We start from the raw sequence: 14,850 nt of genomic DNA, 5'->3' as shown, positions 1-14,850 counted from the left end.
GTAAGCAGTGCTAGTTGGGCTATTCTCTTGATTTTGTAGACTTAATGGTCCTGAAGTTGGGATTGAAACACCTGAAGCAGGGGAAAGCAATGGGTTTAAACTGGGACAGTGTGTGAAGAACTGTACATAACTGTTAATCTTGAATTGTGAAGCCTCTAATAAACACACAATCCATTATTCAAATATTAGTGGGGACTTTTATGAACTTGACTGTGGCCTAAGTGTGAGTCCTTTTGCCTCTCAGCTGAACTGAGCTGTTGGGAGGAGTGGGGAGGCTGAGATGTAATTTCTGTGGAATTACCAGGTGTGTAACTAAATTCTATTGTCTGGAGTTAAAAGCCTTGGAAACCTAAGAGTATCCTGGAGCTTGACTCTGAAACCTAGACTGAAATACCCTAGATAGTTCAGTGATTTGCTCAGGCTTACCTATTGAAAACCTAATCTGCTCCTGGGCTATTCAGATTAAATTGCAAAACTCTCAAACTCTTTCTGAAGTGCTTCAGACTGAGATGTATAGTTTGTAGCAGTAGTTATGTTCTGATGAAGTACAAGAAAAAGTTAGAAACCCACAAGGAAGCTGTCTGCGTGCTGAGAAGCAATAAAAAGAAAGTTATTGTGTTTGAACTCCTTGGTGTAGCCTTCATGCTCTAGACTTGTGTGGAGAGTCCTAAGAATGAGAATTTTCCTAGTCATTTGATGCTACTGGTGTAAAAATTGAACGTCTGACAGGCTGTCAAATATGCAGCCCTTGAGGGAGATGCAGATGAAGAACCTAGTGGGAGTGAAAGAATGATATAAGCTCCCTCCTTGTGGATAATGCACTAAAATAAACTTGCTAAGTGCTACTCATCCCCTCTCCTAGAATGGACATGTGAAATGTCTTCTCTACTCTCTCTTCTCTCCCCCCCCCCCTTTATCAGTCCTCCTGCTGATTGACTTTGTGCCTCCCTGACTAAATATTCATAATATTTGCAAAGCTGCACTAAAATTTGCTTAACTCTAAAACTAAGAGAAGACAGCACAAGATTACGCTTTGCTCTTCTCCCAGTATGTCTGAATAACTTTTTCTGGTTGCTATGCTTAGATTGATCTCCTCTATCACAATGCACTGGTATCCTTTTTCATAATTTAAATGCCTTCTGAATACCACTTTCACAAGGCCTATAAGCTGTAATCCACATCAGTCATCTCAACTAATGAAAATATTGTTCCTCCTCTCGATCTCCCGTGTGGATCTACTAATTGGTCTCCTACATTGCAAGTGCCTTGAGGCATGGTTATCTCTATGCCCTCCTGCACTTTAATAGTCAGATTACTGCCTGGTATACAAGAGAGCATGCAGTAAGGTGTTAACCTTGTTGTATTCTGTCTGCAGATAGAAGTGTGTGAAGAGAGAGCTTCAGCTGTCCTCCCAGCCTCTTGCATACAGCAGTTGGATAGTGGTAATTGGAAGGAGAGACTTGCCTGCATGGAGGAGTTTCAGAAGGTAAGTATTGTGCAACGGATAGTAAGAGGATGACTTTTTTTAAGAAGGAAGCATGAAAAACTGGAATTAATGACTTTCTGCTGCCATTTAGTCTCAACCTGTTACTCTGACTAGTGGCAGACATTTGCAGAATCTACCAAAATCCCTGCTGGCTCCACACTAGGCAGCAATTAAAATACAAAATGCTGGCTGGCAAACTTCTAGTTTCAAATGCCCGCTGATTGCATCCTATTACATCAGCCTTTACAGCTGGGAATATGAGGGATCTCCATTGTCTCCCCTGGAAGGACACAAACTAAGCATTATGAGTTACAGACACTGCTCTATTTAATGTGGAGCTGGCTTTCTTCCCTAAAGCATCGCTACCATGTGATGCTTTTGGACTGAATCTTACTTTAAAAAGCAGCTACTGCACATCTGCAAATATTTCGTATCCTATTGCAACTGCTATTGAGCTTCAGTATTTGGTATAAAAACAGGCTTAAGTGTAGTGGCATATCTCTTTTACCACAAAGGGCTGCACTTCATAGTCCGATGGGGTCTGGAGCAGCATCTAGCCTCTAAGCAATCATTAAGCATTCACGTTTTCACTAGGATGCAACTTCCCCTCTTGGAATGGATTAAAGAGCAGCTTTAAAAGCTACAAAGTAGACTCTTAAGTCCAAGATGTTTAGACTCCATCCTTATGAGGAGTTGTCTGGTGCAACCTCTGTTTTAAGTTGAAACGGTAATGGGTATGTGATGCAGCTCTCAATAGTTACTGGGTTTTTTTAGAGGATGCTGTTATTTGTCCAAGACAATATTGCCATTTAAAAAAACTTGTTGGGCATGGCTGCTCATGTGTTTGGAGTGTTGTATGGGCGCATGTTAAATAAAACGAAGGAAATAAATACAAATGCATTAAAAAGAGCTCTTGTCTAAAGGACATAACAACTCATAGGCCCCCCTTGGTGTAAAATGAAATCCAGACTAGTTCTATTATCTTGCAGAGAAGCCTAAATTGCAAATCTCACTCCCAATAGTTTCCTTGGATTTTATTTTGCATGTTTTGGACCTAATGGTTAATTTGATTTTGACCTTTTAGGCCGTAGAACTGATGGAGAGAAGTGAAATGCCTTGCCAAGCTCTGGTGAGGATGCTGGCCAAGAAACCTGGGTGGAAGGAAACCAACTTTCAGGTAGACCACTATCTTTTCCTATATATAATTGGTTGCAGTCTCTTGCTACAACAGTAGTCTCTTACTCCATTGTACACCCTCTTACCTGCTAAAAGAAATGCAGATCTTAGGCTATAAAAACGCAACTGCTGGTGGCCGGTTACTTAATTGCTTAGTCAATAAATACAAACTGAGCATGTCAGTTTCTGCTTTAGGATTCTTAGTGGGGCACTTCATTCCAAGTAACTTGTTTTTCTTCATGCCTTTGTAATAGGGGAACAATCTAAAGGAATTCATATTAGAGACCACCTTTAAAGAAATACTGTTAGCTTCATTTAGGCCTGAACTTGGGCTTTTGTAGAAAATATTTTTGATACCCAATATAAATAGAATTTCTTTTCAGTTGATTTCAGTTAAAATTTTCTGGGGATTTTAACATAGCTATAGCATAATGCTCCTATATCAGATAAAACAATGGTTGAAGGCACAAGAGTTTTTGGTGTAAGCAGTGATAGAAGCACTTCAGTTTTAAAAGTAGTTCTAGAAGTCCTTTTGTCCATCCATTCTTGGGTAAAATATGAACAGCTATGTTTTTGTGGCTTTGTCAGCAAGAGAAGAAAATTGAGTTCTTCGAGTGCTTGTTCATGTCCATTTCATATTAGGTGTGTATGCTCGCCACATGCACCGGTGCCAGAAATGTTTCCCTCAGCAGTATCCATGGGGGACCGGCTCTGGTGCCCTCTGCAGCGGCACCCGCATGGCATGTTATAAGGGGCACCGCCAGCTCTCCCCACCCTCAGTTCCTTCTTGCTGCCAATGACCGTGCTGGAACGTCTGTTGCTTCGGCTAGCATTGATTCCTTTTCTGTTCTTGCAAACTTTGAAATTCTGTAAAATAGTTATACATAGTAGTTTGCTTAGTTACCCTTAGTAGTAGTTCTCAAACTCTTTTTGTTAGTCCCGAATGGGACCCGGTCAGGGCATGCCCCAGTCCCCAGGCTTTAAGCCTTGCGATGGCTGCAAACGGCCTATGCCCGTCAGCAATCCACCAGCTGCCTAAGGTGCTTAAGTGAGGGGCATGTAAGTGACAAGTGCCATATCTGCAAGTCCTTCAAACCTAGGACGAAGAAGGAGCTCAATATCTGAGAGTGTTCCTAATGGAGTTGGCACTCCGGCACTGGCGTAGTGGTCCAACTCTGCACCGAGCACTGTGGCCTCTGTGCGCAGGGCTCCCCTGGCGCTGTCCACAAGCCAGCACCGGTCTCCCTCCACGGCTCCGGTCAAAAAGCCAAAAAAGACTGAGGAGAAGCTCTCCTACCTCCTAGAAAGGAGAGGGTGGGGGTGAGCCAAGACCCGGGTTGGGCAGCTCAAACCCCCCCCAGCTCAAGTTGAGTGGTGTAGCCCATCCTATGTCTTGACTGTGACTCCGGATAGTAGTGTGGCCCTGGCCAGCTTCAGGTGACGTCGACTCCCAAAGCCCTTCAAGCAGCTCAAGAGATCCTGATGCTCCCGGCGCTGCCCTTCACCAGCTCCTGCGGTACCCCAGTCTTGGGGAAAACCTGTGGGATCTATGCATGTATCCCCACCTCAGCATTCCCCATCAAGAGGGACGTCCCTCCAATGTTCACCTACCCACAGCTGTCCTGCCTCAGGACGGGAGAGGCAGGCTCAGCAGAGCCCTCTTCGGTCCCCGCACTGGGGGCACCGATTGAGAGACTCAAGGCGTACCTCGCTGGTAGATTGGCACAGACTCTCTAAGACACACACCACCTGGCAAGTGCTCCAGGACCAGCTCCGACCATCTTCAAGGGCCCAGAGCCAATCCCAGGACTGATCGGGTACCGGAGATCGCCGGGCCATCATCATCATCTGTCTTCAAAAGGAAGGTCGCCCTACTCAGGATGATCCTCCCGGCAACTGGCTTGTAGTAGCTCCTGGTCTCATTAGACATCCCAGTACCGGTCGAGTAGTGTGAGGCGCAGGGATTGCTGGGTAGTCAACGCAGATCCTCTGATTGTTGTCAGTCCCCGAGAGCCCTACCAAGACAGTCTCACTTGGACAGGTCGGCTTCGGGATGCAGCAACTGGCACCAGTCAGACAAGAGCCACCGCTCAGCTCAATCCTGGTTGCCCGGGACCAACTAATTCATTGGTAGCTCCAGCTGGGAATGAGGTTCTCTGATTGCGGGACAAGCCCCGGTATCGATGGTGCCAACTACATTATCAGAACCAAAACCTGTCCCATTGCCCCAAGTGCAGTGTCCGGCGCCATGGTATCTGTGGAACCCTTGGGGGCTCACCCAGCCTTTCCAGGCTGCTTACTCTGTGTCGGGAGCCTCGGAGAGGCGAGCGGCCTCAGTATCCCATCACACTCTGGTGCTGGAGACTTCAGGGGGTAAGACCCCGCAGGTCCAGGAGGACCCAGGGGAGCAAGTTGCTGGGCCACCAATGGACATGGGGGTTCCCGTGGCACTGGCATCAGCATTGTCTGGCGACAACGAGAACATCCCGGGACCCCCCTCATCCAGTTCCTCAGGATGATGCCAAGGCGCATCGGGAACTTCTGAAGAGGATTGCTTCTAACCTGGGGCTTCAGGTGGAGGATTTGGAAGAGCCCTTGGACTCTGATGTTATCGGCTCCTGCCAGGGTGGCTCTACCCCTTCATAAAGGGGTTTCTAAGATCACTAATGCCCTGTGGCAGACCCCCTCTTCCCTGACCCCTATCTCTAAAAGAGCCAAATGCAAGTACTTTGACAAAGGGCATGAGTACTTGTACTCCCACCCAGCCCCCAATTCCCTTGTGGTCAAGGCGGTTAACCACAAGGAGAGGCAGGGACAACCTGGGGCCACCCCCAAAAATAAAGTCTCAAGGAGGCTGGATCTTTTCGGATGAAAGGTTTATTCATCTTCCAGCCTTCAGTTGAGAGTGGCCAATTTCCAAGCCCTCCTTGGCTGATACGATTTCAATATGTGGCAAGCCATGGCCAAGTTCGAAGGGTTGCTCCCCAAGGCTTCCAAGAAGGAGTTCTGAGTGATCCTCAATGAGGGCATGACCGCGGCCAGAGTGGCCCTCCAGGCAGCATCAGACGCTGCAGATGCTGCTGCCCACGCCATGGTTTCCGCTATCTCCATGTGGTGAGCCTCTTGGCTGCTCCTCTCTGGATGCCACCGGGGCCCAGCAGTCAATGCGGAACTTGCCCTTCAATGGCCAGGCCCTACTAGCGGAGCAGATAGACAGCAAATTGCATGGCCTCAAGGACTCCCGCACCACCCTAAAAACGTTGGGTTTCTACGCCCCAGCCCCGGCGCATAAGCAGTTCAAACCGCAGCAGTCGCAGGGCCAGGGGAGTCAGCCTTGGCAGGACCAGCCCCCATAAATGAGCCAAGGGTTACAAGCGCCACCTGAGCCACCCGCCTCTACCCTCTGCCCAGTCAGGCTCGACCTTTAAAGCAGGGGGCCAAACGGTCGTTTTGAGGGTGTGCCTGAGGGCTACCTACCAGATTATTTACTGGATCCATCCTTCCCTGTGTTCTCCAACTGCCTTTCCCTCTTCCTGCATTCCTGGATGGCTATAATCTCTGACCAGTGGGTCCTTAGTACAGGAAAACTGGGTTATATCCTACAGTTCCTTTCTACCCCCCCTTTCCTCCCACCTTTCCCGTCCCTCTTCAGGGACCCCTCTCATGAGCGTCTCCTCACGCAGGAGGTAAAGGGATTACTACCGCTATGTGCTGTGGAAGAAGTTCCTCGTGAGTACATGAACAAGGGGTTCTGTTCCTGGTACTTTTAATCCCAAAGGCCAAGTGCGGTCTACGGCCCATCCTGGACCTGCGAGACCTGAACAAGTACTTAAAGAAATTAAAGTTCCGCATGTTTTCCTGGCTTCTATTATTCCCTCCTGGATCCGGGAGACTGGTATGCCGCCCTTGACTTGGACTCATACTTCCACATAGCAATCTTTCAAGGACACAGACACTTCCTCCAGTTTACAGTGGGGGGGCCCCCACCGCTACCGGTTTACAGTCCTCCTGTTCAGCCTGATGATAGCACAGAAAGTGTTTACCAAGTGCATGTCGGTGGTAGTGGCTTACTTCAGGCACTGGGGTATTCAGAGCTACCCATACCTTGATGACTGGCTTGTTAAGGGCAGCTCAAGGTTTCAAGTCCAAAGGGATATTGCAGTGCTTCAGGCCACGTGCTGCTCTCTGGGCCTGCTGGGAAATGACAAAGTCGATGTTGGTGCTGAGAATAGAGTTCATCAGAGCAGTTCTCGATTTGACCTGCACCAGAGCGTTCCTGCTGCTGGAAAGGGTCCAGATGTTGCCTAACATCATCGCGGAAGTCTCCATGTTCCCTCTGACTATAGCCAGGGTCTGTCTGTGCTTCCTGGGTCACATGGCAGCATGCACTTATGTGGTCTGCTATGCCAGGCTCCGGATGCGGCCCCCTGTAACAATGGCTAGGGACGGTCTATTCCCAGTCCAGAGACGACACTCCCTTCTCTCTCCTCTCTTCCCCCCCCCCCCCCCCCCCCCCCGGAAAAGATTGTTACCATTCCCCAGACGATACTTACCTCACTGCAATGGTGGACCATCCGCAAGACAGTCCTGGAGAGGGGTCTGTTCGGCAGCCCCCCTCACTCCATCAAGTTGGTGTTGAATGCCTCGGACCTTGGCTGGGGTGTGGATCTCTGCTACCTCCATACACCGGGGATGTGGTCCCCAGAGGAGGCGAAGTTGCACATAAATGTCAAAGAGCTCCGAGCAGTTCTGATGAACAACACAACCGCTATGTTCTACATCAACAGCAAAGGGGGAGTGAGCTCATAGACTTTGTCAAGAGGTACTCCGTCTACGGGACTTCTACATCAGCCACGAAATCCACCTGGAAGCTTGTTACCTTCCTGGTGTCAAGAATACGCTGGTGGACCAGCTCAGCAGGGACTTCTCCTCTCATCATGAGTGGTCGCTCCATCCAGCCTGCATGATCTTCCAAAGGTGGGGAACTCCCCAAGTGGCCTGTTTGCTACCAGACAGAACATGAAATTCCCCTGGTTTTGCTCTTGGCAAGATCTGAGCAAGGGCTCCCTCTCCGATGCCTTCCTGTCATGGTCAGGGAGCCTGATGTGCACGTTCCCTCAGATTCAACTAATTGGCAGGGTCCTGGCAAAGATTGAGAGACAAAGCACAGGTTATCGTGATCGCCCTGGCATGGCCTTGCCAACATTGGTTCGGCATGCTCATGAGCTTGTCAGCACCCAGTCCCTGGCCCCTGCCCAACCTCCCGGACCTACTGCCACAGGACCATGGCTGGCTCCTACACCCCAACCTCGAGTCCCTCCATCTCTCAGCGTGGATGCTGCATGGCTGAACCCGGAGGAACAGACTTGTTCGGAAGGAATCCAACAGGTCCTCCTGGGGAGTAGGAAGCCCTCAACCAGGCTGACTTACTTCGCCAAGTGGACGGGGTTTTTCAGCTGGGTGTCCGAGCGTGGCATCTCTCCCTCAGGTTCTTCCATACTGGCTGTCCTGGACTACCTTCTCATTTGAGGAACCAGGGCCTGGCATTCTCTTCCATTAGAGTGCATCTAGCGGCCATCTCTGCTTTTCACTCACCGATCCAAGGACAAATGGTGTTTTCCCATGGCATAACTGTCAGATTCTTGAGAGGGCTCGAGAGACTCTTCCCGCAGGTACGGACGCCTGTCCTGCAGTGGGATCTTAACTTGGTCCTCTCTAGGCTCATGGCCCACCCTTTGAGCCACTGGGTTCCTGCTCCCTTTCCCACCTGTCATGGAAGGTCGCGTTTCTGGTGGTGGTGACGTCTGCAAGACGGGTCTCTGAAATTTAAGCCTTGACCTTAGAACCTCCGAACACTGTCTTCTACAAAGATAAAGTTCAGTTACAGCCCCACCCGGCCTTCCTGCTTAAGGTGGTCTCCATCTTCCATATCAATCAGGACATCTTCCTCCCGGTGTTCTGTTCCAAACTGCACAAGACCAGTGAGGAGAGGCATTTTCATGCCGTGGACATCTGGAGGGCTTTGGCTTTCTACTTAGAACGTACCAAGCCTTTCTGAAAATCGACTCAACTCTTCATCGCTATAGCGGATAGGATGAAGGGTCACCCAGTGTCCTCGCAGAGGATTTTCAATTGGATTACTTTATGCATAAGTACCTGTTACGACCTGGTAGGGGTTCCACGCCACTGGTTGTCAGAGCCCACTCGACGAGATCGCAGGCATCTTCAGCTGCCTTCCTGGTATACATCCCTGTCCAGGACATCTGTAGAGCTGCAATGTGGTCCTCTGTTCACATGTTTACCGCTCATTATGCCATCACTCAGCAGGCCAGGCACGATGCTGGGTTCGGCGGAGTTGTGTTGCAATCTACACGACCGTGAACTCCTATTCTACCTTTTCCGTAATTGGTGTTCTTTGAGATGTGTTGCTCATGTCCAATCCACAACCCACCCTTCTTTCTCCACAGTCAGAGTTTCCGGCAAGAAGGAACTGAGGGTAGGGGGAGCCGGCAATGCCCCTTGTACCATGGCATATGAGCACTGCTCCAGAGGGTGCCAGAGCCGGTCCCCTATGGATATTGCTGAGGAAAAAACTTCGGCACTGGTGCATGTGGCGAGCACATATACTTAATATGGAATGGACATGCGCAACATATCTCGAACACCAGTTACGGAAAAGGTAACTGTCTTTTTCGCCTGTATAACAATGAGGAGATGATCCATGTAACTTGAAAATATTGCTTGAAGGATGTATATGGATTTTAAGTAGTGGTGTTGCATGAAAAGAAGCCTGTAGAACACTCTAGAAGATCCCCACACTTCTGTTTGATCTGTATTTTCTCATCTCTAAGATCAGCTTTGAAGTTTGAATATCAGTTTTAATGATGGAGCACCTTTCTTCACAACACTGGCATGGCTAAATTTTAAAGCATTTAATAGTGAAACCCAGGACTTGCAGTAAATTATGCTTTCTTATAAATTTGAATAAGACATGCCAGTCCAGTAGGTAGGGCACCAGACTGGAAGTCAGCAGACATGATGCTGCTATTGACTTGTGGTATGACTGCTGGTAAGTTACAGCCTCTCTGTACATTTCTATCTGTATCCTTCTTTGTAAAGCACTTTTAAATATATTGATGAAAATTGTTAATAACTTGTTCCAGAAAGCTAATCTGACTGTCTTCCTGTCCAAGCTAAGTGATTTACAAAATCTTAATATGGTGGGTTGTAAGATTTTAAAACCCTTCCAGTGTTACTGTGAGATGTTGCTCTAGTTACTAGTGTCCTGCTAGTTATTACTCCATAGTATCTGTAAACCTACTCTTTATTCTATTTCTACTGGGGTCTTCTGAGATTTTGTTTGACAGGACTTCAGGCTAATCTGAGCTGCATTGTGGTCCAGGCTAGAGCATATAGCAGCACACAAGTCTATTTACTTTCCTAGTATTATGGCTATCCTGTTTGTCCCTCCCAGGTAATGCAAATGAAGCTTCATATAGTTGCCCTGATTGCTCAGAAGGGGAACTTTTCCAAAACATCAGCCCAAATTGTGCTGGATGGTCTCGTGGACAAGATTGGTGATGTGAAATGTGGGAGTAACGCAAAAGAAGCAATGACAGCAATAGCAGAAGCATGTCTGTTGCCATGGACTGCTGAACAGGTCAGTGAGGAATGAATGGAGATTACCTCTGGCTGCCTAGCGTAGCTCATAACTCTCTCTTCTTCAGATATATACCTTATTGCAACCACTCTCTCCTTACAGTAGAGCATTAATTCTGTTGTGCATATATCCCTATCCATCTCAGTTTAACAGCACTGCAAAGTCTTAGCAGGTGCCAGCACTCTTCTGTTATGAGGGTGTTCCATCTGATCCATTAGTGACAATAAAGATTTCAATTTTCCTTTCTATTCCAGGTTATGTCCATGGCTTTCTCTCAAAAGAATCCTAAAAACCAGTCGGAAACCCTGAACTGGCTTTCGAATGCAATTAAAGAGTTTGGCTTTTCTGGGTAAGTCTTGAGATAAGGTATTGAATAGAAAAATTGGGATGCAAGTTTTCATTGTAGGAAAAACTGAGATTCTGCTTCTCTACAGAACGCAGTGTGGATCTATACTGTTCTTTGAAAGACTGCTGAGACAAATGCATCAAGCCTTTGTTCCCAGAGTTCTCTGACATTAGCATTTAACTATGAGCTTCAAAAAGCTATTCAGTCATATAGACGTCTTGGTGGGTCAGGTTAAGTGTTTAATATATCCTTATAGTAAAAATAAGGAAGACCATGGGTGAATACTGATTAGTTTCTTCGAGTAGAGTTCCTATGGATGCTCCATTGTAGGTGTCTGCCACTCTGCACTGCTGATTAGAGAACTTCGGTAGCGGTGACTGTTGGGCCCACATGTGCACTCTCTCTCTCTCCTCAGGCTGTAAGACTTGTACACCTCTATCTTGATATAACGCTGTCCTCGGGAGCCAAAAAAATCTTACCACGTAATAGGTGAAACTGCGTTATCGAACTTGCTTTGATCCACCGGAGTGCGCAAGCCCCCCCCCCCCCCCCCCCCCCCGAGCATTGCTTTACCACGTTATATCCAAATTCGTGTTATATCAGGGTAGAGGTGTACTTCCATGTAGCCATCCACCAAACCCACAGAAAGTGCCTGTGTTTCCTAGTGGATCATATCACTATCAGTAAAAGGTACTGCCACTTCTACAGAAGGTTTTAATGAAATGCCTCAAGGTGGTAGCAACTGATCTGAGGAGACAAGACATTCGTATCTACCCCTGCTTGGATGACTGGTTGCTCTGAGGCGAAACACTGGATCGATAAGAAGGTCCTACCAGATGATCACTACTCAACTGGCTTGGTTGTTGGAACTCACAAACATGACAAAACATCCCCCTCCATGACAGACACTAAGTACAGATGTGTCAGGAGCAGGTTGTGGAGCTCATCTGAACCATCTGCAGATCCAAGGAACTTGATCCCCAGATGATGTGGGGCTACATACAAATGTCCTAGAGCTCCGAGCCATCAGATTGGCCTGTATGCGACAGGTATAGCACCATACAGATCTGCAGTATTTACCTGATAGCTTCCAGGTGGAGGAAGCTCTTAGCTTCTTCATGTAGTGCATGGCTATCAGCTTCTGGAATTGGTGACATTAGAATAGGGTAACACTGATAGTCCTTCAACTCCTGGGAGTCAGCAAAAACTTAGCAGACTTCCTGAGTAGGCAGACAGTAACCATGAATGTTCCTTGCACAGATCGGTCATGGAAGTGATATTCTATCAGTAGGGATCCTCCATGAGAGACTTGTTTGGCACCAAGAAAAATGCAAATTGTTGATTTCTGTTCCAAAGGAGGCCTGAGTCCAGAGTCTCTACCCAATGTCTTTCTTCTGCAGTAAAATAGAGGCTTGCTTTATGCCTTTCCACCAATTCCTTGACTCCCAGGGTGATTTCCAAAATCAAGAGACAAAGCCATGATCACTCTGGTGGCTCCAGGCTTTGTGAGGTAGTTCTGATTTACAGATGTCCATCCAGCTCTCAGACTGTTTATGCCATCACTGCCAGATCAGGTCCGAAGTTCTTCATCCAGACCCGAAGTCACTGTATTTAATGATGTGGTGGTGAAGTGGCTAAGCACCATAGACAGGGATTTCTCCCTGCAGATCCAGGAAATCCTGATACAAAACAGGCAAACTTTTACCAGAATATATTATTCAGAAAAGAAGAGGTTCTTGATATGAGCAGGCCATAAAGGCCCAAACCCAGTGCAGGTCTCAGTACCACAGAACCTTGATTATATTGTACCTCAGACAGGCTAGTCTTTAGTTCAGCTCTATTAAAGTCCACTTTGCCATTCCAGCTTGTTGCCTGCTTTACATTCATGTTTGGTCTTCTTTCATCCCACAGTACTGACGCTTCTTAAAGGGCTGCTACTCACTTACCCACCAGTCAGAGAACCCACTCCTGCATGGGACGTCTATATACTCCTATTGACATGGAGACTCCATTTGACCTTCTATTTCAGTGTATCTTGGAATGCTCTAAACACTACTCTCCTAAGACTGTCTTCAAAGTGAGATGGTCTGGAAGAGCTTGGCTTGTTTGTTAAATACCAGGGAGGGTGAAGAGCTATTTAAGTTAAAGGACAATGTTGGCACAGGAATAAATGGTTATAAACTGGCCATGAACAAACTCAGGCTGGAAATTAGAAGATTACTAACCATCAGAGGGGTGAGGTTCTGGAACAGCCTCACAGTAGGAATTGTGGGTGCAAACAACTTAATTGGTTTCCAGAGAGCTGGACAAACTTGAGTGCAATTTTATGATGGGGTGGCTTGTGATGGTAGGGGGCACAGGGCTCAACAGTCCTGAAGCTCACTTCTGATTTGTCTTTTTTTCTTCTAAAAGCTTATGCTTCAGGGTTTCAACTGGCCGCCTGCAGGGGTTAGGAAAGCATCCAGGAGGTCCAGAGCTTTGATGTGGCACCAAGTATCCTTCAGGTGCTTGGCTTGTTGGTTCTTGCTCATGTGCTCAGGGTTTAACTGATCATATGTGAGGTTGGGAAGGAATTTTTTTGCCTTTCTCTGCAGTGTGTACCTCGTTTAATCATTTCCCTGTTACCATGGGGGGCACTGTCTTTGGTGATGCAGTTCTTTACACAATTCTTGACCTAACTCCCCAGCACTCACCTTCTCTTTAAATTACTGCTTGAGAGTCTCCTATGGTGGAGCATCCATGGGGGGCATATACTTGGAGGGGAAGTTACTTACTTACAGAAACTAGAGTTCTTAATGTTTTTGTTCCTATGGGTGCTCCACCTCCCACCTTCCTTTCCTTCTGCTGTGAAGTCTCTGGCTTCATGGCTGTGAAGGAACTGAGTGGCGACAAGCCTGCTCCTGCCTATATCCCCTTGTTTGGAATACGAGGTGCTGTTCTGCGCAGGCCTGTGAGTACTACTTTACAGTCTCTGATCAAGAGTGTACGAGCATATGCACGTCCTACGGTGGAGCACCTGTATGGACAGAAAGATGTTGAACTCACATTACTGTAAGGTAAGTAACTTCTCCTTTACCTACACTGGCTGTGGTTCTTCCATATGTTGTCAGTGTGGAGCCCATGTCCCCACTTTTCAGAGTCCTTCGCTACCATGAGCTTCACATTCTGAAGGAACTTAAGGGGGGGGTCACAGCCACTCTGTCCTTTATGCTCTCACATGGAGGTCCATGGACCATTGCTATTCAAAAAATGTAGTCTTCTGTATATGGGGAATGTGTGCACCTATAGTGGAATCCATACTGAAAACATCTAGAAGAACCATATTGCAATATATGTAACCGTTTTTTATTCATGGACTAGCTTTTTAGACAATAAAAGGGCTGCCTTCATAGTTATAGTAATCTGGTTTGGGGCAGTATTTCACTGAAAAAGATTATACAACTTTGGAAAGAGCTTTCTGTTAACTCTCACTACCTTTAGGCTTATCTACAAATATAAATGTCTGATGGTTGGAGTTTTGTTGGTATTTAAATTAACTTTTAACCTGTTAGACTGTATCTTCCATAACTGATTGTAGCTGCCTTGCCTCTACTGATGCCTCCTGCATGTTGCCCTGTGGGCTATCTTGATTTCATGATATTCATATTCTCTCTTAGGTTGAATGTTAAGGCTTTCATCAGCAACGTAAAGACAGCTCTTGCAGCCACTAACCCAGTGAGTAAATGTAAATTAATTCTGAAACTTGAACACTGTCTGTTTAGTTTGAAGTCTATTAAGTGCTTTCTGTTCTATTTTGGCAGGCTGTAAGGACTGCTGCTATTACCTTGTTGGGTGTCATGTATCTCTATGTGGGACCCCCTTTGCGAATGTTCTTTGAGGATGAGAAGCCAGCTCTTCTCTCTCAGATAGATGCAGAATTTGAAAAGGTAAGACCTCTGCAAGCCTTAGTTCTCTCAGTAAATAGCTGGAAGTGCTAACTTCAATATAGTGCCATTTGCACTGGGTTTAGAACGCTAAGTAGGCTGTCTCTTTACTGGTATTTCAGGATGACTGATTAGTAGTGTGCGAGCCCACCACACTTTGGAGGGCATGTAGCCACACAAGTGGGGGGACTTGGCTGTTTTGGCTTTGAATAAGGAGTCGCTCTTCTTTGAGTGATGGTCCTTACGTGTAGCCTGCATG

At 47.0% G+C, this 14,850-nt stretch overlaps 1 protein-coding gene across 16 annotated transcripts in view; it reads left to right on the top strand.

Annotated features, from left to right (window-relative positions):
• CKAP5 (cytoskeleton associated protein 5) overlaps positions 1-14,850 on the top strand; it is a 92,081-nt gene that overhangs the window by 41,852 nt on the left and 35,379 nt on the right. For all 16 annotated transcript variants that reach the window (XR_010601026.1, XR_010601025.1, XM_042849235.2 and 13 more), the window contains 6 exons: positions 1,376-1,486; positions 2,571-2,663; positions 10,137-10,322; positions 10,577-10,671; positions 14,325-14,382; positions 14,469-14,594. Coding sequence is in view for 14 of the 16 variants with exons in the window: in XM_042849235.2 (XP_042705169.2) it covers positions 1,376-1,486; positions 2,571-2,663; positions 10,137-10,322; positions 10,577-10,671; positions 14,325-14,382; positions 14,469-14,594 (669 nt within the window). In the remaining 2 variants the exon portion in view is untranslated. The remainder of the gene's footprint in view (positions 1-1,375; positions 1,487-2,570; positions 2,664-10,136; positions 10,323-10,576; positions 10,672-14,324; positions 14,383-14,468; positions 14,595-14,850) is intronic.

This window comes from Chrysemys picta, chromosome 4 (assembly GCF_011386835.1).
Source record: "Chrysemys picta bellii isolate R12L10 chromosome 4, ASM1138683v2, whole genome shotgun sequence".
Taxonomy (NCBI): domain Eukaryota; kingdom Metazoa; phylum Chordata; order Testudines; family Emydidae; genus Chrysemys; species Chrysemys picta.
This window is presented reverse-complemented; position numbering and strand designations above follow the sequence as displayed.